General features: G+C 51.2%; 1 protein-coding gene across 6 annotated transcripts in view; it reads left to right on the forward strand.

Moving 5' to 3' along the window:
* The window catches only part of LOC125117804 (cytochrome c oxidase assembly factor 1 homolog), an 87,052-nt gene extending 67,680 nt beyond the window's left edge, over window positions 1–19,372 (forward strand). For 3 of the 6 annotated variants that reach the window (XM_047763886.1, XM_047763887.1, XM_047763888.1), the window contains 5 exons: window positions 5,985–6,093; window positions 8,508–8,607; window positions 10,522–10,670; window positions 18,244–18,320; window positions 19,040–19,372. In XM_047763886.1, coding sequence (XP_047619842.1) covers window positions 8,523–8,607; window positions 10,522–10,670; window positions 18,244–18,320; window positions 19,040–19,127 — 399 coding nt within the window. In that variant the 5' untranslated portion in view covers window positions 5,985–6,093; window positions 8,508–8,522 and the 3' untranslated portion in view covers window positions 19,128–19,372. The other 3 variants (XM_047763885.1, XM_047763884.1, XM_047763883.1) reach the window with 3 other exon arrangements.
* The last annotated feature ends 1,447 nt before the right edge of the window (window positions 19,373–20,819 follow it).

The following is a 20,819-nucleotide window of genomic DNA, read 5'->3' on the forward strand; positions in this document are numbered from 1 at the left end:
TAAGGTTTTTATTTCCTGTAGTGAATTTGCATCATGCTTTTAATTATATTAAAGTTTCTCTATCAATATCAAGAAAAATAATAATACTTTTAGTTAGAATGAAGGAGGCCTTCAGCATGATTTTACTTCCTTTTTTTATTACGTGGAATTTGAGGTCGTCTTATAAATTTAAATATTGTGTATATTCTATCTAAAATGTTGTAGATGTTTTCATTCATTTTGTAAATATATAAACAGTTATTATTTAGATCTAACTAATTGGTCTCAGTGCATGCTGTCAGTCTAGTATACCATTATATCTAGGGAATTTGGGTTTATATTTTGATAAAATGCAATACAATGTAAAATGCAGCTAATGTTTCAGGAAGGCTATGTAGGTTATATAATACCTGAATTCTTTCTAAATTTTTTTTGCGTTTTCATCTTGTCTTCCAGCAGTTGGGTTGGTTATAAAGTTTTTGGATCACATTCTGTGCTTCTCAGGAATTTATTGTTCTCATTCCATTGTCTTTGGGGAGTCATTGTCCTTTATAGGTACACCTTTTGGGGGCACTGGATGATTCTTCTTTTCTTTTCCTATTCTGTAATACTAGGTTTTTGCCAGTAAGGGGTGGTGAATGGATCTGGAACATGGTGTGCCTTTTTGTCTTTTTTCAACTCTGTCAAGTTTTCTTCTAGTATAATTTTGTTTTATCTCTTCTTCCATTTAACAGAAGTTGTAATAATCGGTTTGATAGATCTTAGTTCTAAAATTGGAGTTGAACATTGTAAATCAACTATAATAAAAATTTTTAAAAAATAAAGTTAGCCTTTGTCATTTACTTGCTCTGAATTTTCATATTTTTGGCTTTTCATTCCACTTTATGGAAAAACTTCTTGAATTTAACTTCCTCATTATGAATTCAGCTTTTCTGTCGTGTTAATTCTGCTGCTCTCGCCAATGCTAATGTCGGTTTTACTCTTAATCTTCTTATCTGACTTTCTTCCATTTCCTTCTTAGCATAATGTCTCTTTTCCACTGTTCTTGGTTCTTACAGGAAATGTCTTTCAATGACTCATTAAGTGCTCAACTCAGTGCTCTTCTCCATGTTATTTTATTTCTTAAAGTGAATCCTTGCCCCTGCCAGTCCCATGTCCGCTTACTGCGGGATTGTGTTTACTGCGATTACAGACTTGGAATGGATATAGAAAAAGAACTCCTAATGGGGAAGGGAGCCTGCCTGTCAGGACTTACCCAGGGGGGGGCGGCTGCCTGTTTCCTGAATGCTGCAGACCCAGAGCCTGGGGTGCAGAGAGGTGAAGGCTGCACCCCTTCCCACGCACTTCCTGGCAGCTGTGCTCTTACCCTCAGAGGCGGGGCTGCATTTGGCCACTGGAGTGTGTCTGTGCTTAGTCAACTGTTACTGTTCATACCAGGCTCTGCTGTCTGTGTTTGTCTTTATCGGTGTTTTAAATGGGATTCGTAAATTTATTTCAGGTAGCCTGGTGCCTTCTTAAACTAGATGGTGTTTTTTTTGTTTTTTTTTTAATCTTATATTTTATTAATCTTTAAAAATGTTCGTCCTTTTTTTGGCACCAGGACCTCTTTCCTGGTAGTCATGGTCTCCTGGGATCACTGACGGATACTTTGGATGCAAAGAATGTTGGACAACCTTTCATCAACATTCTTTTTTTTTTTGGTCTTTTTGCTATTTCTTTGGGCCGCTCCCTCGGCATATGGAGGTTCCCAGGCTAGGGGTCTAATCGGAGATGTAGCCACCGGCCTACGCCAGAGCCACAGCAACGCAGGATCCGAGCCGCGTCTGCAACCTACACCACAGCTCACGGCAATGCCGGATCGTTAACCCACTGAGCGAGGGCAGGGACCGAACCCGCAACCTCATGGTTCCTAGTCGGATTCGCCAACCACTGCACCACGACGGGAACTCCCTTATCAACATTCTTAACGTGGCTTAAGCAAAGGTGAAATTTGACTCGTGCCAGCGTGCTTGCTTCATGACTATCCCGAGTTCAGAACAGAGAGCTTTCTTTGAGAAGCTCTGTCATTCTAAGACTCCAGAGCCAAAACTGGTTAAAAAGCTGATACTAATGTTTTTATGCTAACTTTAAAAAAAATGCGTACCTTCTTAGTCTTTTCATTTGGGAGAAGGGGCCTAACTAAAAGAAAATCTCTTTGCTTACAGTCTTGGAGGCTGGAAGCTTCAGACCAAGATGTCGGCAGGTGGGTTTCTCCTGAGGCCTCTGCCTTGGCTTGTTGAAGGTCTCGCTGTCGTCTCTTCACAGGGTTTTCGGTGTGCACCTGCACCCCTGCTGTCTCACTGTCCACAGCAGACATCAGGGATTAGAGCCTCCGTCGTTGCCTCCTTTGAACATACTCTCTTGTGTGTGTGTTGACTGGAGTATCAGTTGACAAATTGTAAGATATTTGAAGTATACAGTTGCGATGATTTGATACACACTGTGAAAGGATGCCCTCTGTCTCCGTAATTAACAAATCCATCACACGTTTCTTTCGTCTTTGAGAATAGTTTCTTTTAATTAAAAAAAATATATCACATTTACTTGCATGCTGTTATACTTTCAGTTTTTACTGTTAGCCTTAAATGGTTTCTCCTCAAGTTTTTGCCTTTTTGCTTTTGTTTGTTCCTTAGTTTTTCACTCAAATTTTAATTCTCCACACACAAACACACACCCCGCCCCGTTCCACAGCATGAAGATGTTCTTGGGCCAGGGATCCAACCTGTGCCACAGCGGTGACTTGAGCAACTACTGTGATGATGCTGGATCCTTAACCTGCTGAGCCACCAGGGAACTCCCTCTAATTTTAATTCTTACTGCTGTAGTTTTCACAAGCCTAATTTCCTCCCTCCTCCGCCCTCCCTCCCCATCGCGGTTTGGTTTTATAGAGACTGGGAGGTACGTGGTCCTCAGGAGCCGCAGTGGCTCAGGCAGTGGCATTCATCCAGTAGGAAGGTCTGTCTGCCTTCTCTCCCTGGTAGTTGCTAGGCAGATTTCACATCTCTGGTTTGTCTTGTCCCCTGAAGTGACAGCCTAGGGATATATCGGCACACATGAACTTTTGGAGTGGCTTTTGGACAACACATACCAATGTTGAAGCTGCTGGTTCTGAAACCCATGGTCTGTAACGGGTGTTTTGCACTCAGTGGAGAGACTGGGCCTCTGGGGCCAGACAGATGCATGTCACGGCTCTGCTGTGGAAGCGCTGCATGACTCTGAGCTGCTTCTCAGGTGATTCTAGGGTGCACAGAGATGCCCCAGGGAACCGCTCCCACTCTTCCTGGGTCAGATCCTGCCTCTGGCTCAAGCCCTCGGGGCTTCTGTCCATCCCACTCCTGGTACTTCTCCTTCATCTGGTCGGGTGCTCGAGGGGAGGCAGCGGGAGGGGGCCCCCGACCCTGTGCCAGCTCCCATAGCTGCCAGACAGATTGCCCTTTGGCTCTAGAAAGGGGTTCAGTATCTGGAAAAAAGCTTGTGCACCACCGGCTTTTGGGGACCCAAGTCACCCTTTGGTTGTCTGAGCAGAGCTCCCGGGACCTCTTTCTGGAGAGACCTTGCCTCTGCTTTGTCCCACCTCCTGTGGCTCACCAGCCCCTTCATTTTCAAAATGATTTGCAGGCCTTTCCTCTCAGCTAACTGTAAAGCCAAAAAATTCTTAATTGGCTGGGTAGTGAACCCGCTGAATTTGAGTTTCTGTAAGATTTTCACATCAAGTTTAAAAATGTTCAGTTCTCATCCAAGCTTAGTTCTGAAGTGTCCTGTTCCTGGAGGTGGCAGAAAATCTGCCTCTCCTGTCGCAGCGCCTTCCTGAATATTTTCGTGCGGTTAGGGGGCTGCTAAACCCTGTCGGCTGGTGAGGCTGGTGCAGAAGGGACACGGGCTGTGACCCACGGCGGCTCCCCGGAGGCCAGGCTGGTGGCGACTGCCTTAGCTCGCCACCAGGGCCGGGCGGCCCAGCAGAGCCTCCTGCCGGGTGGGTCCTCTCACTGTTTGGCCCACTTGTACAAGTCTGTTCATGTCTTTTTTTTCTTGGCCTGTGATTGTGGTTTTCATTAAGAGATGAAACAGAGCCACTTAAGAGTTTTGAACTTAAAAATCTAGATACGCTCTTTGCGACACCAGCCACCCGAGAGGCTCCCCTTCTGAGAGGCGTGGGAGAGCGCTTTCTCAGCGGCGGAGGCAGCGTCCTCCACGGACGCCCAGGCTGCCGTTTCTGCTGAGAGATGGGAAGGTCACTGTCAAATCCGTGGCCACCTCGAGGAAATGTCCAGTGCGTGAGAGTGTGTAGTCTGGAGCCTGAACTTCACCCCAGTTGTATCTCGAACAATTATTTTTCATTTGTTTTCATTTCCTCATCTATTTATTTTTCTTCCGACGTCTGTGTCTTTCTCAGCCCCATCATCCTTGGCGTCATATATGAGAACTACCCTAAATATTGGCAAGTGCAGAAAAAGGATCCTAAATATTTTAAGAAGCCATCCTTTTGACCCCCTCTTCCTATGCTGGTCTGAGCCCCCGGCTGTGCTGTCTGTCGCACAGGTCACCTGGCCCGCCTGCCGCCTGGCCCCTCCGGCCCACAGCCCCTGGCCTCAGCGGGACCCGCAGCTCAGGGCAGGTGCCTTTCTGCGCAGGAAGGCCTCCATTGCTAGACCCACTTCCCGTGGCTCCCCTTCCGCCCGCGGTGCTGCAGCCCTTGTTTCTGCCACTCTGTTCTCCCTTTGCTCGTCATTTCTGCGAATCTGTAGCTCTCCTCCCGGCCCTTATCTCTGTTTGCTCTGGAGGTTTCCCCTGTGAAGCCTTTGCTGGAGCCTCCACGCAGGGCCGACCACTTCCTGGGTGCCGCTTCCTCCCTGCTGCACAGGGCAGGTCGTCTAACTGGGCTGCTCACCCACAGGGGCCTTTGTGCAAGTTCGAACGAGGTACTTGGCGCAACGGCCACCTGCAGGAAAACTGCCTCAGTAAACGCATGGGTCTAGGCTGCTGAGCCTGTGACGGGCGCCCTGCGGGCGTGTGGGGGTGCCTGACTCTGCGGCTGTGCTCCGTGGCCCTGCAGGTGTTGCAGTGACTGGGAGTCGTCTGTGCCCCCGCACCGTCTTGCTGACCGGGGCAGGCCCGCAACGGCTGTTTGCCGAGCGAAAGGAAGAACGGAGGTGGACAGACGACAGGAAATAGCGGGAAGGCGCGTCTGACGCGGCCTTTGCACTGACCGTTGGGAGTGTGTCGTTACTCAGAGGCGTGGTCTTTTTCGCTTCTCAGTGTTTCTGAGATCACAGATGTCTTCGAGGGAGTGTGTGTCCTGGTGGTGAGGGCACAGCCCCCAGATCTGGGCTGCCTGGGTCTGAATCCTGGGTCTGCCACTCAGACACTTCTTTGTGGGACTCTGGGCCGGTTACTTAAGCTTTTAGTTTACCCATCTGTAAAATGGGCTGAGAGTTCCTACCTCATAGGGTGGTTGTGAGAATTCCGTGAATTATAATCTGTGTGGTGCTTAGAAGAGTACCGGGCACAGAGTCCTGCGAGATACGTGTTAGTCTATCAGTATTTTTAAAGGCTGCCTGTACACTCCGTTGTTTCCTTTTCACCCTGAAAAGCTGTCTGAGTCCACAGTGTGCTGCTTACACGGACAGCGAGCGCCCTGGGTGCCGGTGGCTGCGGACCGGCTCCGGGACGCGCGCTGGGTCAGTCGCCCTCTCCGCCCACACCGGTTCTCTGGCTGCTGCACCGAACACGCATCGTCTCGGACGGGCAGCCAGCAGGCTCTGTGTTTGCTTCTTGCCAAGGCAGAAGAGAAAGAGGGAGAAGCCAGGGCTCTGGACAGATAAGGCTCGTTTGAGAACGGACCCCTAACTTCTTGTTCCTACTCGAAAGCTTGGACCGGAAACAAATCTCGGCTGTGGAAAACGAGAAGCCAGAGAGCACTGGGTTTGGAAAAGTGATTTTAATGTCAGATCTTCGTTTAATTGCAGGGCAGCTCTCCTTCAGTGATTGCCAAGGACGCTGGGCTGCGAAGTGGCAAAAGGAACACGTGTTTTGGGACCAGGTTCCCCACCAGCCTGTCCTCAAGTTAGACAGCAGGTGAATGTTGCTCCCCAAATAGTCGTGGGTTCCCTGGTGTTCAGCGTTCACTTGTGGCTCTAACGCCACAGGGCGGGGGGGGGGGGGACAGGGTGGCTCTCCTCTGAATTGTTTGGGGAGGTTTTCCCCTCACGTCTCACGCTCCCTTAAGACACCAGAGCCTTGTGGGAGGCTGCGTGCTCCTCTCGCTGCCCCACCCTGCGGAGCTCTCCTCCCAGTTAGGCAAGATCTGACTCATGCATTCTTTGGAGATGCTCTGCCGTTTGCATTATGAGACTAAGTGGCTTTTCCCAGAGCACATTACTGTAATTGACTGCAGCCCCAACTCTGAGAAATGGTCTTACCTACTGCACAGCACAGCTGAAGTTCCCACAGCAGCTGGCAGGACATTTCTTGGGGGTTTCAGTAGCCTTTTCGTAGTTGAACAAAACAGTACACAAATAACGAACCCTCTCCCATTCGATTCATCCAAACCTTGCATTCAGAGATATTTCTGTGTGTCGGAGGGTGTGTTTAATGACCAGTTTCTAGAAAGAATGTGCACAGGAGGAACCTCCTCTAACAGGCCGTCTGGCCTTCGGGACTCATTTACCTTCAGGTTTCAGAAAGGACAGGTAGGCAGGTGTTCTTTTTCCATGTTTTAGAAGAGGCGGCGAAGCAGACTCAGATCAGCCAGCGGAGGCACTAGCATATCCCCCCAGTTCTGCCCTGCAGCCCTCTTTAGGTCACAGCAGAGGCTCTGTCTTTTAAACACATGGTATAAGGTTAAAGGATATTCAAACAGAGACGTAAACACTTACGGTTATATCTTTTCCTTTATCTAAACCTGAAATGTCCACCTCTGTCCCAAATCTTTTCCTTTCCTTTCTTTTTTTTTTTTGGCAACGCTGAATGCTTGCTCTGTGCTCAGTTGTTTTAGGGCCGCACCCACGGCATATGGAGGTTCCCAGGCCAAGGGTGGAACTGGAGCTACAGCTGCCGGCCTACACCACAGCCACAGCAACGCCGATCCTTAACCCACGGAGCAAGGCCGGGGATTGAACCTGCCTCGTCATGGATAGTACTTGGGTTTGTTACCACTGAGCCACAACGGGAACGCCTCCTTTCCTTTCCTTCTCTTTCTTTCTTTGCTCCAGAAGGGTCAGCACAGAGGGCAGAGGAGTGACCAAAATCTCACCTGAGGTGAGGACGCCCCAGGGCAGCTTGCATGGTCAGAGCCAGCTGGAAGCCCACGGAGAATCTGACTCACAAATGTATTTTTTTTTTTTGTCTTTGTTGTTGCTGTTGTTGCTATTTCTTGGGCCGCTCCCTCGGCATATGGAGGTTCCCAGGCTAGGGGTCTAATCGGAGCCGCAGCCACCGGCCTACGCCAGAGCCACAACAACTCGGGATCCGAGCCGCGTCTGCAACCTACACCACAGCTCACGGCAACGCTGAATCGTTAACCCACTGAGCAAGGGCAGGGACTGAACCCGCAACCTCATGGTTCCTAGTCGGATTCGTTAACCAGTGCGCCACGACGGGAACTCCCACAAATGTATTTTGTTAGGCTTCCTTTTTTTTTTAATTGGCTGTCAACATTTAGAATTCAGGCAATTTTACCTAAAAGACCTCTTGAAAAATCCGAAGACCCTTCCCGACTTGGCCCACGTGGCACAGAGAGCTGGAGCTGGGTTGGAGCTGCCCCTCCGCTGAGCTGCGTGTCCCTCACATTCCAGGGCTCATTTCTGTGGCTTGTCTGGCTGTGGGGTGTTTGAATTGTCGTTTATCTCAGCCAGTGCCCGCCTCTGTTTCATGGCCAGGTATCTAACACTTGCCAGAAAGGCCTAGGCTGGGTGTGAGCAATGGTTCGAAGACCCCTGGGAAGGAGCCATCGAGGCCCACCCGGCCTTCAGGGGACAGGAGTCGGGCCAGGGTGGGTTCGGTGCCCTGAATTTGCTGAGCTGGCGCCGCTCCATCTCTTCATTCAGCCTGAAAGTCCTGACCGCAGTTCCTCGTCCAGGGGGTGGGACATTTTTCAGAATGTGAAAGAAAGCAGCCAGTGAGCACTGCGGCCCATTCGTAGGCTTACAAGACCAGCTCTTGCCACAAAAGGAGCAGCTTCCTGTTTACCAGCCAGCCTGAGACAAAGTGGCTGTGCTTCCCGGCTGTGCGGCACTTGGCTCACAGGCCGGGTTCTGTCCGTCAGGACGGCGGCCTGAATGCTTGCTCTGTGCTCAGCCGGCGCCCCCACGGCCTGGGGCCTGGATGCAGGCCACCCTCGGGAGGGCCCTTCTGCCTGGGCTCCAGAACCGCCCCTGGTGTCCTCAAGGGGTGGCGGCCTCCTTAGTGTGCCTTCCCATGGGGCCCCGTCCAGGCAGAGGCCTTTGCTGGAACCTGAATCTAACCATAAATTCGTGTCTTTTGTTTTTCAGTCTCCAGGAAGCAGGATGTCAGTGCCTCTGGGGAAACTGGTCTTTTTCAGCAGCGTGGCCACTAGCGGGACGTGCACCCTCTTGTATTTCCTGATACAGAGTGAGTACACGCAGGCCCGGGGCCCGGCCTCCTTCCGGTTCTCCGCTCCCCCCCACCCCCATCAGAGGAGACGCCTCAGATGCCTTCAGCAGGTTAGAGAAAGAGGGACAGGGCTGCTTTTAGAAGCCCGAACATGAGTCCGTTGTGCCTTATCCTGTAATCCCAGTTTTCCCAAGAGCCACAAGGACAAATCAAGAGAACAGGACTCATGTGCTTAAGAAACTTTGGAAAAGGAACATGGGCTTTCACTCCCCTGCCCCGTGGAAGGTGCAGCACGATTGCTGAGGTCACACGAAGAACAAGGGTGGGAAACCGGCTCTGTCTCAAGTGTCCTCGGCCTGTTCGCCCTGCCATTCTCCGCTGCTGATTTAGCGGAGGGTGGGACCTTGAGCCGAGGACTCTGGCAAGAGCGGGGAGTAAAGGCAGAGCCCAGGCTGGCAAAATCCTGACAGATGCGCTTCCAGCCCCACTGCACCCAAATTTGAATTTGTAAAGACAGGCCACAATGGCCGAGGCATTTAAGGACATTTCAGTGTTACTGGTTGCGAAGCAGCCGCATTTTTTTCCCCCGCACTGACTTTCTTTGAAGGTCCTTCGCGCCCGCCCAGCGTGGCCCCTCACCCTCGCTCCCGGCAGGGCAGTTCCACTCCCGGCACCGAGTGCGGGTCACCAGCAGCCAGGCACACAGCCACGGCCCCGCCACCCTTCTCCCCACCTCCGGTCAGGGCTGGCCCAGAGCTCCCCGAGGTGCCGAGATGGACCTTCCCGGGAGAGTTCAGGCCCAGCAGCTCAGCATCCCTCCCCTCTGCCAGGGGCGGTGGGCCGGGCCGGGAAGGGGTAGGCCTGCGGGTCAGGGGCCTGTCAGCCTTGCCCCCCTAGGAGGCTGGGGCAGCCGAGAGGGACAGTCCAGTGGGCTCTGCCGCCAGCGGCCTGGGCCGAAGCCCAGCCTCAGTGCTTGACGGGCTGTGTCACCTTCCCGGGCGCCCGTCATCTCGTCCCTGTGACGAGGGGTAATATTAGTGCCTTAGCCAGACTTCACAATGTGCAGGGCCCAGAGGTGATGGAAGGTCTGGACCCAGCCTCTCCTCCCTTTTCTGTCGTGGCTGGCACCTCATTCATGCCTGCAGCACCCACCCCTTCCCCATAGCCCCTCTTCTGGGAAGCGGGGGGTGGGGGGGGGGGCGTTCTCCTTGGCCCTCCCGTCGAGAGGTCAGGCCTCCTGCAGAGGCAAGTGTTCTTTGCTGCCCAGTGGAAAATCCCCCTCCCTGGGAGGCCGACCTTCCTTTGCTTTCTCCCTGGGTAGCTGGTCCTGCTCTCGCTGTCAGGGAGGTGTGTCCTGGGGTTCCTGGGATAGTCTTTGAGCCGAGAAGGACCCCCAAGGCCCAGAACAGTTGATAAGCTTTAACTCCATGAAATGTTGGCATAAATCTGTGAGCTTGACCAATCAGCATTGCCATGTCCTGTTGCTTGGCCCAAGGGTTTTGTCGTTGTTGCTGTTGTGGTCTCCCTGTTCTGTTCTGGTTTATCAGGACTTTCCTCTCAGCTGGAGGAGCACTGTTCAGATGTTGAGTCATAGGTTATGGTCCCAGCTCTGCCTGGATGAGTCCTGTCACTTTGCGCAAGTCAGGGAATCAGAGGACTTACAGGAAAGTTAGAGAAGATGTGATCAAACCCCTTAGATGAAAAACTGAGGCAGAGGCACAGGATGCCTTGGCCTGGGTTGTCTGCCGTATCCCCAGATGCTGACGTCCTATGCTTTGGTTTGTAATATGACAGACGGTTCAGACGGGATGGTCCCTGATAATAATTCCACCCACAAGCTTCACGTTTGTCTCTGTGTCCATGCTGAACATGAATCGCATCGTCTTTGTATGGTCTACCTAAGTTCAAGAAACCACTCTCTTTCCCATTTAGAAATGTTCTCTAGGGCTTCCTATTACCAGCTGGCACTGGAGCATCTGCACAGCCACGCTGAGGCCCTGGAAGCCCTGGGCACCCCTCTCAGCGTTCACTATCTCCAGCTTACCGACAAGTACAACTTTGAGGACATCGCCGATGCCCAGGTAATGCCCCCCACCCCCCCGCCCCCGTGGACCACGGGCTGCGTGCCTCCTGGGTTGAGGAAGGGCTGCCGTGACCTGAAAAGAGGCTTGGAAGAGCCAGAGAGAGGTGCAGGATGGGAAAATCCACTATGCAAAACTGCGAGTAGGTGTGACGTAGCACCTTTTGAAAAGCATCGTGGATAAATGAATTTTCTGAGTGTTTTCTTCCTTTCTCGGGGGTTGATGTGGCAGGCGAAGCCCTGTTTGGGCTCAGCTGGCCATCTTGAACTGGAGGTTGTTGCGAAATGATCACTGGTGGTTTCCCGCTGCTTCAGCGTTGAACTTGAAATACACCCACAGCCAGTCAGCACTCATTCACATATAAACAACTCTTTCAACTCTGGTTTTAAAGCTTTTTTATTTACATGGTTTCCATGGAAGGCCAGTCCGTTTTTTTAAAGCTCTATCCTTATAACTCAACTGAATATGAAGCACATTTGTTCTTCTGTTTAACAAATATGTTTTGAGGTAGAGGAATGGTTCTAAGTTGTGTGGGGAATGCAGAGATGCAGAAAGCCTTCAGGGAGTTTATAGTTTAGAATTCCAGAATAAGACAGGGTGAAGCAAATGCTGTGTTAGAGGCCCAGGAGGGAGTGGTTGTTGTGAGGACAAGGCGGGCCAGGCTGTGGAGCCTGCGTTCCCTGCCCGTGTGACCTCAGTGGAGGAGCAGCTGCCGTGGGAGGGGGTGGGCAGGGACCAGAGGGCTGTGACATCATCTTGCGAGGTGTATGCACTTGGTTCTGTGACCAGCTGAAGCCCTGAAGTATGTTGAGGACAAGAGTGAGCTGTTCTGACCTAGTTTATTTTTTGTTATTGTTGTATTATTTTTTTAAATGGAAATAGTTTTATATGAGAGGTTTTTTTTTTTTTTTTTCCCCCCTCTTCACAGCTGTACCTGTAGCAAATGGAAGTTGCTGGGCTTGGGGTTGAATCTGAGCTACAGCCACAGCAACACCAGATCCTTAACCCACGGAGCGAGGCCAGGGATCAAACCTGCCTCCTCACAGGGACTGTCGTGTCCTTATCCTGCGGAGCCACAACGGGAGCTCCTAGAGGAGCTTTTTTTCTTAACTGTAAAGGCAGTTCATGCTCAGGTGTTCTGGTAAAAATATTTGACGGTTTTTAAAGGAAAAAATTTTTGAAGTATAGTTGATTTACAGTATTGGATTAGTTCTGAGTGTACCGCAGAGTAATTCAAGCGTTTGTTTTTGCAGCTTATGTTCCATCACAGGTTGTTACAGGATATGGAATGTAGACCTCTCTGTCGCTATATAGTAAATCCTTGTTGTTTATTTTTTATACAGTAGGGCGTATCCATTAATCCCGAACTCCTAATTTATCCCTTCCGCCTTCCCCTTTAGGAACCGTGAGTTTGTTTTCTGTGTGAGTCTGTTTCTGTTTTGTGGATAAATCCGCCATCGTCTTTATTTTTATTTTGCCGTATGCCGCAGTGGCTTGAGGTGGGATCTCCGTTCCCAGAGGGATCGAGTCTCGGCCACAGCAATGGAAGTCTTGAATTCTAACCACCAGACCACCAGGGACGCCCTCATTGTGTCACTTGTTTAGATTTCACATCGAGGGACGTCACGCAGGATCTGTTTTTCTCAGTCTGACTTGCTCTACGAAGCAGGATGTTCTCTGCGTCCACCATGTTGCTGCAACTGGCAATATTTTATTTTTAAAAATATTTTTATTTTCTAACTTGTTCAAGTTTTACTGAAGTATGGTTAACTTACAAGGGTGTGTGGTAATTTCTGCTCTTTTTAACAGGTGAGTAATAGTCCGTTATATGTATGCGTCGTTACCTTCTTCAGCCACTTGCCTGTTGATGAGCGCTTGGGTATCTCTGTGTTTGGCTATTGTGGATTGTGCTGCTGGGAACATGGGGGTACATGTGTCTTTTTGAGTTTTCATTTTTTCCGGATATATACCCAGGAGTGGGATGGCTGGATCATATAGTAGCTCTATTTTTAGTTTTTTAAGGAACCTCCATGCTGTTTTCCATAGTGGCTGCACCAGTTTACATTCCCACCATCTGCGTAGGAAGGTTCCCTTTTCTCCACACCTTCTCCAGCATTTCTTATTTATAGATTTTTTTGATGATAGCCCTTCTGACTGGTGTGAGGAGATACCTCATTTTGGTTTGGATTTGTGTTTCTCTAATAAGTCGCAGTATTGAACAGCTTTTCTTATGCTTTGTTGGCCATCTGTGTGTCTTTTTCAAAAAATGTCTACTTAGGTCCTTTGCCCAATTTTTGATCGGGTTCTTTGTTTTTTCGCTACTGAGTTGTATAAGCTGTATGTTTTGGAAATTAACCCGTCAGATGCATCATTTGCAAATATTTTCTCCCTTTCTGTAGATTGTCTTTTCATGTAGTTGATGGTTTCCTTTGCTGAGAATAAGCTTTTACGTTCGCTTAGGTCCAGTTTGTTTTTGCTTTTCTTTCCTTTGCCTTGGAAGACTGAGAAAGCTGAAAGCCTGCCTGCTATATTCAGGAACAAAACAGGATGCCCACTCCTCACCACTTGCATTGGAAGTCTCTGCCACAGCAGTCAGACAAAAATAAAAGTGTATAAATTGGAAGAGAAGAGGTAAAACTCACTGTTGGCAGATGACCTGAGACTGTCTGTAGAGAACCCTAAAATCTTGACGCAAAAGCCATGAGAAGTAATACATGAATTCAGCAAGTTAGCAGGATACAAGATTAATAATATATAGAAATCTCATGGCGTTCATGGCCTAGTGTTTAAGGATTATTTTGTGTTTTTTTTTTTTTTTTTTGCCAGAGCATGTGGACATTCCCAGGTCTAGGATTGAACCTGTGCCACAGCAGGAGCAATGCTGGATCCTTAACTGCTAGGCCACCAAAATTCTGTGATTTTGATGTTCTGTTTTACATCTTCATGCCTGTCTTTTTACTGTTTGTTGTAGTTATAATCACTTTCATAATTTTTAAATTGTTTAATCCATGTGCTGGCTTATTTAAGTGGTAACTATATATTTGCCTTTTCTGTTGTGATTTTCCCTTTCCTATAGATTCTTGCTTCTATTCTATTTAGAGAAGACCTCTCAATGATTCTTTTAGGGTAGGTTCATTATTGCTGAAAACTTAGTTTTTGCTTGTCCAAGAAATTCTCTCTCTCTCTTTCAATTCTAAATGATAATCTTGCTGGGTAGAGTATCCTGGGTTGTAGGTTTTTCCCTTTCAGGACGTTGAATATATCATGCCATTCCCTTTGGGCTTGCAAAGTTTCTTGCAGAGAAATCAGTTGGTAGTTTTATGGGGGTTCCCTTGTAGTTGACTTTTTTTTTCTCTTGTTGCCTTTGGACTCTGCTCTTTAACTTTTGCTGTTTTAATTATGATCTGTCTCACTGAGTCTGTTTAGAGTCATCTTGTTGGGGACCCTCAGCGCTTCCTGTACTGGATGTTTCCTTCTTTAGGTTTGGGAAGTTTTAGCCATAATTTCTTCATTTTTGTTCCCCTTCTCTCTTCTTCTGGAACCCTATTATACATAGGTTGGTACATTATATATTATCCCATAGACTTTTTTTTTTTTTAATTTGATTTTCTGTTTGAGTTCTGATTGGGTGAATTCTGTGCCTCAGAACACTTTCATTCTTCTGTGTCATCTGATCCGTTATTCACTGCTTCTAGATTGCTTCTGATCTTGCCAATTGAATTACCTATTTTTGATTGGTTCATCTTTATAGTTTCTCATTCCTAGTTACGGTTTGCATTTCTATTGACAATGCTTCTTAATTCAGTTAGCATTTTTATTACCACCTTTTTGAACTCAGGCTCTGGTAGATTGGTGAGTTCTGTGTCCTTATTTGTTCTTTCAGTGACTTTCTCTTGGTCTTTTTTTAAGGGGCTTTTTTTATTGCTCCATTTATTGCATTCAGAGTTGGACAGTGATCGTCACAATGCAGTTGCATAGGATTTAAATCTTGCGATCTTTTAAGTGGGATAGTTTCTCTGCCTTTTCATTTTACGTAACTTTCTCTGTCACTATGAATTTAGAAGGAACAGTTCTCTACTCTGGTCCTAGAGGGGTATTTTTATGCGAGAGTGTTCCTACATAGACTGCGTATGTGTCCAGCATGTTTGGTGCGAGGGCTGGTATTGGTACGGATGCCAGCCATACCTTTCCTCAGGCTGTGCTGGCTGTTATCCCCTTGACAGGAAGTAGAGACGGTGCTGTAGTGTCCGGAGCCCGTGCGGGATCTGAGGCTGGGCTGCTTCTGCTCGGTGCCTTTGGGGGCCTTGTCAGGGTTGGGGCCTCCTCCCCAGTTGCTGGAGTTGGAGCCCTGAGGCTCAGGTTTGATTAGGCTGTTGCCCTCGAGTGCCCCTGCCCCGAAGGAGGTGCTTGCTAAAATAAAGCAAGCAAGGCCCGTGCGGTCACAGAGGACCTGTGTGCCCCTGTGAGTGTCCACGTCTCTGCTCAGAAGCTGCCTGGAGTCACGTCTCTTCACCTGTCACGTCCCAGGTCTGGTGCAGGCCGTGGTGTGGGCTAGGCTGGGCTGAGGTTCGGTGCCTGCACTTCCACCGGAGATCTGGGCTGCCTCTTTGGTAGACCTCTCCCAGGACCTTTCAGCTGTGGTGTGGAGTGGGCAGGACCAGGGTGCTCCTGGGCACTGCGCCACCCAGACGACACCCCAGGCCTAACAGGCTGTCTCTGCAAAGGTAGAAGGAGTCTTTTCCCAGGCCCTGGTTGGCCAAGATCTCGCGCTGTGGGGAGGAGCTGGGATGTCGCCCCACCTGGACTGGGGGGTGTGGGAGGAGCAGCCGCCGCTTCTCGGCGCTTTCTGCCCTGCTTGTTGGCAAGCCAGCACCCACATGCTCCTCACGGGTAGAGGGTCTAGGCTCCTCCAGACCTTCCGTCTGTCCCCACGGTTTTCCCAGCAGCCACGGGCGCTCGCCGCCTCTGCACACGACCCCAGGCCTGGGGTACAGGCTGTGGCTCGACCTGCTCGCCCCTCAGGCTGGGTCCTCCCGTGTAGACCTTACCTTTCAGATCCTTCTCAGGGGTGCAGGCCCCAAACTGCTGCCTCTTTTCCGCCCTGCCTGGTTACTTGCAGATTGTGCTTGCAGCTTTGGTGGCATAGGAGTTCTTCCGGTTAGTTTCTCATGAGCACGGTTCCTCAAGCAGAGGTATCTTTGCTGTGTTTGTCGGGGGTGGTAAGATCCGTGGCCTCCTACTCTGTCTGATGGGCGCCTGATCCAATTGTCAAAGCAGGTAGATTGAGGCAGATTGGCGGTACCCAAGGACTGGGTACAGGGAGCTGCCGTTAGGAGGGCGGTGTGGCACGCAGGTGTGCAGCGCTAAGAGCATGCACTGGAGCTGTGGCCTGGAGAAGTGGGAGGTGGATGTGAAGGCTGTGGGGGCAGCCAGGTGCTAGGACTTAGTTAAGTGTCACATCAGGGCGAAGTAGGTCACAGGTGACGCTCTGCCACCTAACATGGGTGAGTGGGAAGACAGGAGAGCCACCACGTGAGAGGGACTCAGGAGGAGGAAGGGGAAGGCCTGGGCACACATGCCTGTTCTGTGCCATGTGGCTTATGTGTATTGTCACCAAATCTTTCAGACCCTTGGTGTGGCTCCTTGCTTCCTCAGCTCTGCTCACCTGGCTGGATCCCTGCAAGCACAGGAGCTCAGGCCGGCCAGGGATCAGGTCCAACTGCTCCCTGGGTCTCCGAGCACAGAGAGGGCCTGGTTTTGGTGCTCAGGACCCTGTGGGTGCCTCTGCGGAGCTGGCGCGGCCGCACCAGTTCCCTGACCTGGTGCTTTTGGGGGAGAGCCTCCACGAGTCCAGGTTTCCCTGTGGCTGGTCTCCGTGCACATCCAGTGACGCTGAGGGGGCTTCCTCCTGGGTGTCCCTGCAGCCCGGGCCTTTGGCTCAGGTGCTGGCTCCGGCCCCTGCTGCCACCAGACGCCGTGATGCACAGGGATGGCCGTTCAAGGCCTGCCTTGCGCTCAGGTTTCTGGAGGCGCTGGCGATCTGTCGGCGGGGTGCTTGACTTACCTCCTCCGTGACGCTTTAGGCACCAGGATGCCTGGGCACAACCCACGTCCTCAGTGCCCAGAGCCGCCTCTTGGTGGTTTCTCTGGGGTCTTGTCCCGGGGTGAGACGCCTGCCTTGTTGATGGGTTGTCCTTCTGAGGGCTTCTCCCCACCGAGCGTGTGCGACGTGGTCCCCAGGCACCACCACGCCGGCTCGTCGTTGCTCCTGCTTTATTATCCTCTGGCCTGACAGGTGCCCCGGCGGCCCAGGGTCAGGCCCGGAGCCTCCGTGTCTGCGCATCCTCGGGATCTGCCGCCTGTCTGCGTGCACGTGTGCTCTGTCGCTTGTTTCCGTAACCCCGAGACGTGCCTTAGCTCGATTCCACAAAGGGAACCCTGCAGCCTTGCTTTGGCCGGACTGGCCGGCCGACGGCTTGTCCACGTGGCGTCTGGAGCCACCGTCCCAAAGCCAGGGTCGTCTTGAGGTGTTTGAACAGATGAAAGAGAATTTTGGAAAACGGATGTGTGTCAGAGCAGCCCCTTCTCTTGGTGGCAGCGTGCCACGGGTGGGCCACCTCTTAGCCATGACCGGCTTCCTTGTGAGCACGTCACGTCCCCTTCAGGGGCTCACGTGGTCTTTCCTCGTCACCGAGGAACCAAGGACATTGCTGAGAAGTTACATCAGCGCACACCTACCAGCTGCTCGGGGGCTCGCAGTCCACTCCCAGGCTGGGGACACGGCAGACCGGGCTGCAGCCCCCCAGGGGGGCCCGACCACGGCTCCGATGATGAAGAGCCAGCCCAGGCCTCGCCTCCTCCTGCCCGCACGAGCCTGCGCAGCCTTTCCCGAAAGCCTGTTCTCTACTGTCCACGACTGGTTTGCTGGCAGTAGCTCCCCATTTTAAACAGTGGGCTTCCTTGTTTTGTTTTTTTTTTCTGTCATATTATGAAAAGTTTCAAACCTAAGAGATCAAAGGATTTACGCCGTGGAACCCACAGAGCTGCTGCCTGGAATTTGCCCTGAAAGACACACACCCGAGGGCCCGGCCCGGCGCGTGTGAGCAGGGGCACGCACCTGTGCGGCCCAGGCCCTCGCTGTAGACCCTTCCCAGTCGGTCCTCTCACGGCCTCCGGCCCCGGCAGAGGCGGCCCCGTCTCCGACGTCGGCCCAGCCTAGGGTGGCCTCGTGTAAGATGGGCAGTCGCGCCTCGGTGTTCTCCTGGGCGAGGCGCTTTCTCGCCGCGTCGTTTTTGTCCTTCATGGTGCGTGTGGGGCAGGAGCTTGTTCTCCAACCGTGGGTTTTAACCTGATCCTTGCACGTAGTCAGAGCATCGAGTTTGGCACATCAGGTCTCCTTGCCGAACGGGACTGCCGGCGACCTCACCGAGCCCTCGGGAGAGGGGCCTCTGGAGGGAGCTGGACGGAAAATGTGGTGCGTCCTTCAGCTCGGCTCCAGTGAGACGACGGGTTCGGGGGGCATCGCTGGCCCGGAGGGCCTCTCTCCACTTAACGCTCTGGTTTCTCTCCGCAGCTGAAGATTCCTGTCTCTGGACCCAAGTCGGAGGGCCACCTCTACGTCAGCTCGTCCAGAGAGGGCCCCTTTAGGAGGTATCCGGGAAGGCGGCGGGCACGGGGAGGAGGGAGGAGAGGCCCCTGATGGAGGCCACCTCGCCTGCGCCTTCACTCGTCGTCACTGGGCCGCGGTAGTAAGGGCGAGTTTCTCGAAGCTCGAGACGTCTCACAGCCTGGATTCAGTGCTTTGGCCCTTAGCTCGGTCCGGACATTTTATCCAGGGCAGTGCCATCGTCTCTCCCGTGCTGTTGGATTTGGAGAAGCTGACGGTGGTGGGTCTAGTTCAAGCACTGCTGCCTCCGTCGCGACAGATGAAGAAAGGCGGGGCCTCCTGTTCCAGGATTATTCATCGCATTCTCTGCATCAGCTCTCCACCCCGTTCAGTGGCTTTTCTTGTCTGGTGGCCAGTAGCTCTCTCAGAGATGTTTGCGGTTGAGCCAGGATGGGTTTTAATTCCCGAGGACACAAGGAGAAGGCAGCCCCCCAGACTCGCTGACCCTGAGCCCGGGGTTAGTGAGGAGCCGGAGGTCGAGGGGAGTGAGGCAGCTGGGCATTGCTCAGCCCACCTTTGTGGTGATGCTGGTTAGGCGATGAGAGCCCAGAATGAAGGGGTGGGACGTTGTTAGCATGGCGCTACCATAAAACAGTGTCTAAAAAGTTTAGGACACTCGTCCAAACACCTGTTTTTCTTCTTCTTGACCTTGTCATTTGCCTCAACGTTTCACTGATGCCAGACTGACTTCCGCTTCTCTCAGGTGGAACCTTCAGGAGGTCTTCCTGGAGCTCAGGGATGGGCACCGGATTCCCGTGTTCAAGCCCAGTGAGGAGGGGGCCGCGAGGTGAAAGGGGAGTGGAGGTGATCGAGGCCGGCCGCCCTGGAACCGGGCCCCGCCGCCACAGGCCTGCGTTCCAGCCGCTGCGCGTCGGGGGCCTGCGCCTGTCGGCCCGTGGTGATCTCCGTGCCTTGCTGCTTTGACCACAGTGAACCCTCTCGTGCTTTTTAATTTAATCCTAAACCTGCTGTAACATCTAAAGTTACTTGAAAGTTCTCTGTATAGCACAAAATAAAAGGAATCGGTTATCAGTGATGTGTGTTGACCTCTGCTATTTCTCATTCTTTTTTCCCTTTGCGCACAGTCTCCCCATGGTTCTCACCGCATCGGTGAGAAGGGTTTCTAAACGGAAGAGGTTTCCGAAGGTCGGCATCCGATTGCCCAGGGAGAGCAGGCCTTTCTCCTGTTGCTCTACCTTGAGTTCATGATAAGTAGCTCGTGAACATTCTCAAGCACTCACAATTCTGTTTTCTCTATTGTTCTAGTTTCTCATTTGTTTTTGTCACCAGCTGCCTGTCTGATAGAAGATTTTACCAAATAATACGCTCTAATGCACCCATTTTGAAAGCTTAGAACATTTATGTGTACAAAAGCACCCGTGAAACACGGGAAAGTTGAAGCCAACAGATCCGTGCTCGTCTCCTTTCCACACGGCTTAACGACATACTAGGGAACCTCACCTATTGGTTTTACTAATTTTCCAAGGGGACAGTATGAGGAAGCAAAGCCCTTCCGTGCCTTTGGGCACTGGAAGATACAGAATCCAGAAATCTGCTGCCTTTGCTGCGAAAAGGCCAATTTAACTCTCTTGATATTATTAGGCTTAATTCAGTTTTCGTGAGTTCGAATATAATTGATGAGCTCCGAGTCTTTTCTGAGAGCCTTCTCTCCAATGAGTATTGAGCATAAACAACTCTGGTAGCGTGTGGGGCCTTTCATCACTGGAAGCAATTTTCTGATCTGTAGTTTCGTTTCTTTAAGCAAATATGTTCTTTGAATCGATTCTAAAGTGAAAACGGCTTTTCTCAGACGGCCTCTTCCAGTTTGTGTGGGTAACTGCTGTGGTCTGTGCGTCTCTCTCGAGTACACGCCCTTCATATGCTGCTTCGTATCTGACGGTTCTCTAACAGCTTTCGCTTCCTTTCAGTGTTTGCTGGATTGTTCTCCTGCTGGGGCCAACCGTAGACAACCAGGGCCTGAGTGGGCCATCTGTTTTGAAGTAAAAGCAACTGACATTTTTGTATAGAATTTGGATTATGAGGTTTTCCAGGCCCAACTGACAGGAAACAGTATCACGTAGTGAAAAGATCCTTGATTTCTATGTGAAAGTCACCCTCTCGGGTATTTTTTTTCCCCAGTTAAGCATTCGTCCACATAGGCACGTCCTAGCGCCGTCGTGGTTGACTGTGAGGCTGGAACCCAGTCGCCCTAGCAGATATTGACCTTCCTGTTCCTGAAGCAGTGAGGTATCTATCTTTGCAGCCCACGACTTCCTGCGTGTCCAGTAAACGCTGTGACTCAGCCGTGGACCCCCAGGAGGGACCTTGAAGACATCCTGGATAAAGCACATCATCATCCGAGGCCAAGGCGACTTCTCACCATTGGAGCACGTGCTCGCGGCACACCCCAGCAGTCAGACCGACAGTCCAGCAGCTGGAGGAAGGGCTGCACTAGAAGTGTAGACGGATGAAACCACAGAAGA

Source organism: Phacochoerus africanus, chromosome 16 (assembly GCF_016906955.1).
Source record: "Phacochoerus africanus isolate WHEZ1 chromosome 16, ROS_Pafr_v1, whole genome shotgun sequence".
Lineage (NCBI taxonomy): Eukaryota > Metazoa > Chordata > Mammalia > Artiodactyla > Suidae > Phacochoerus > Phacochoerus africanus.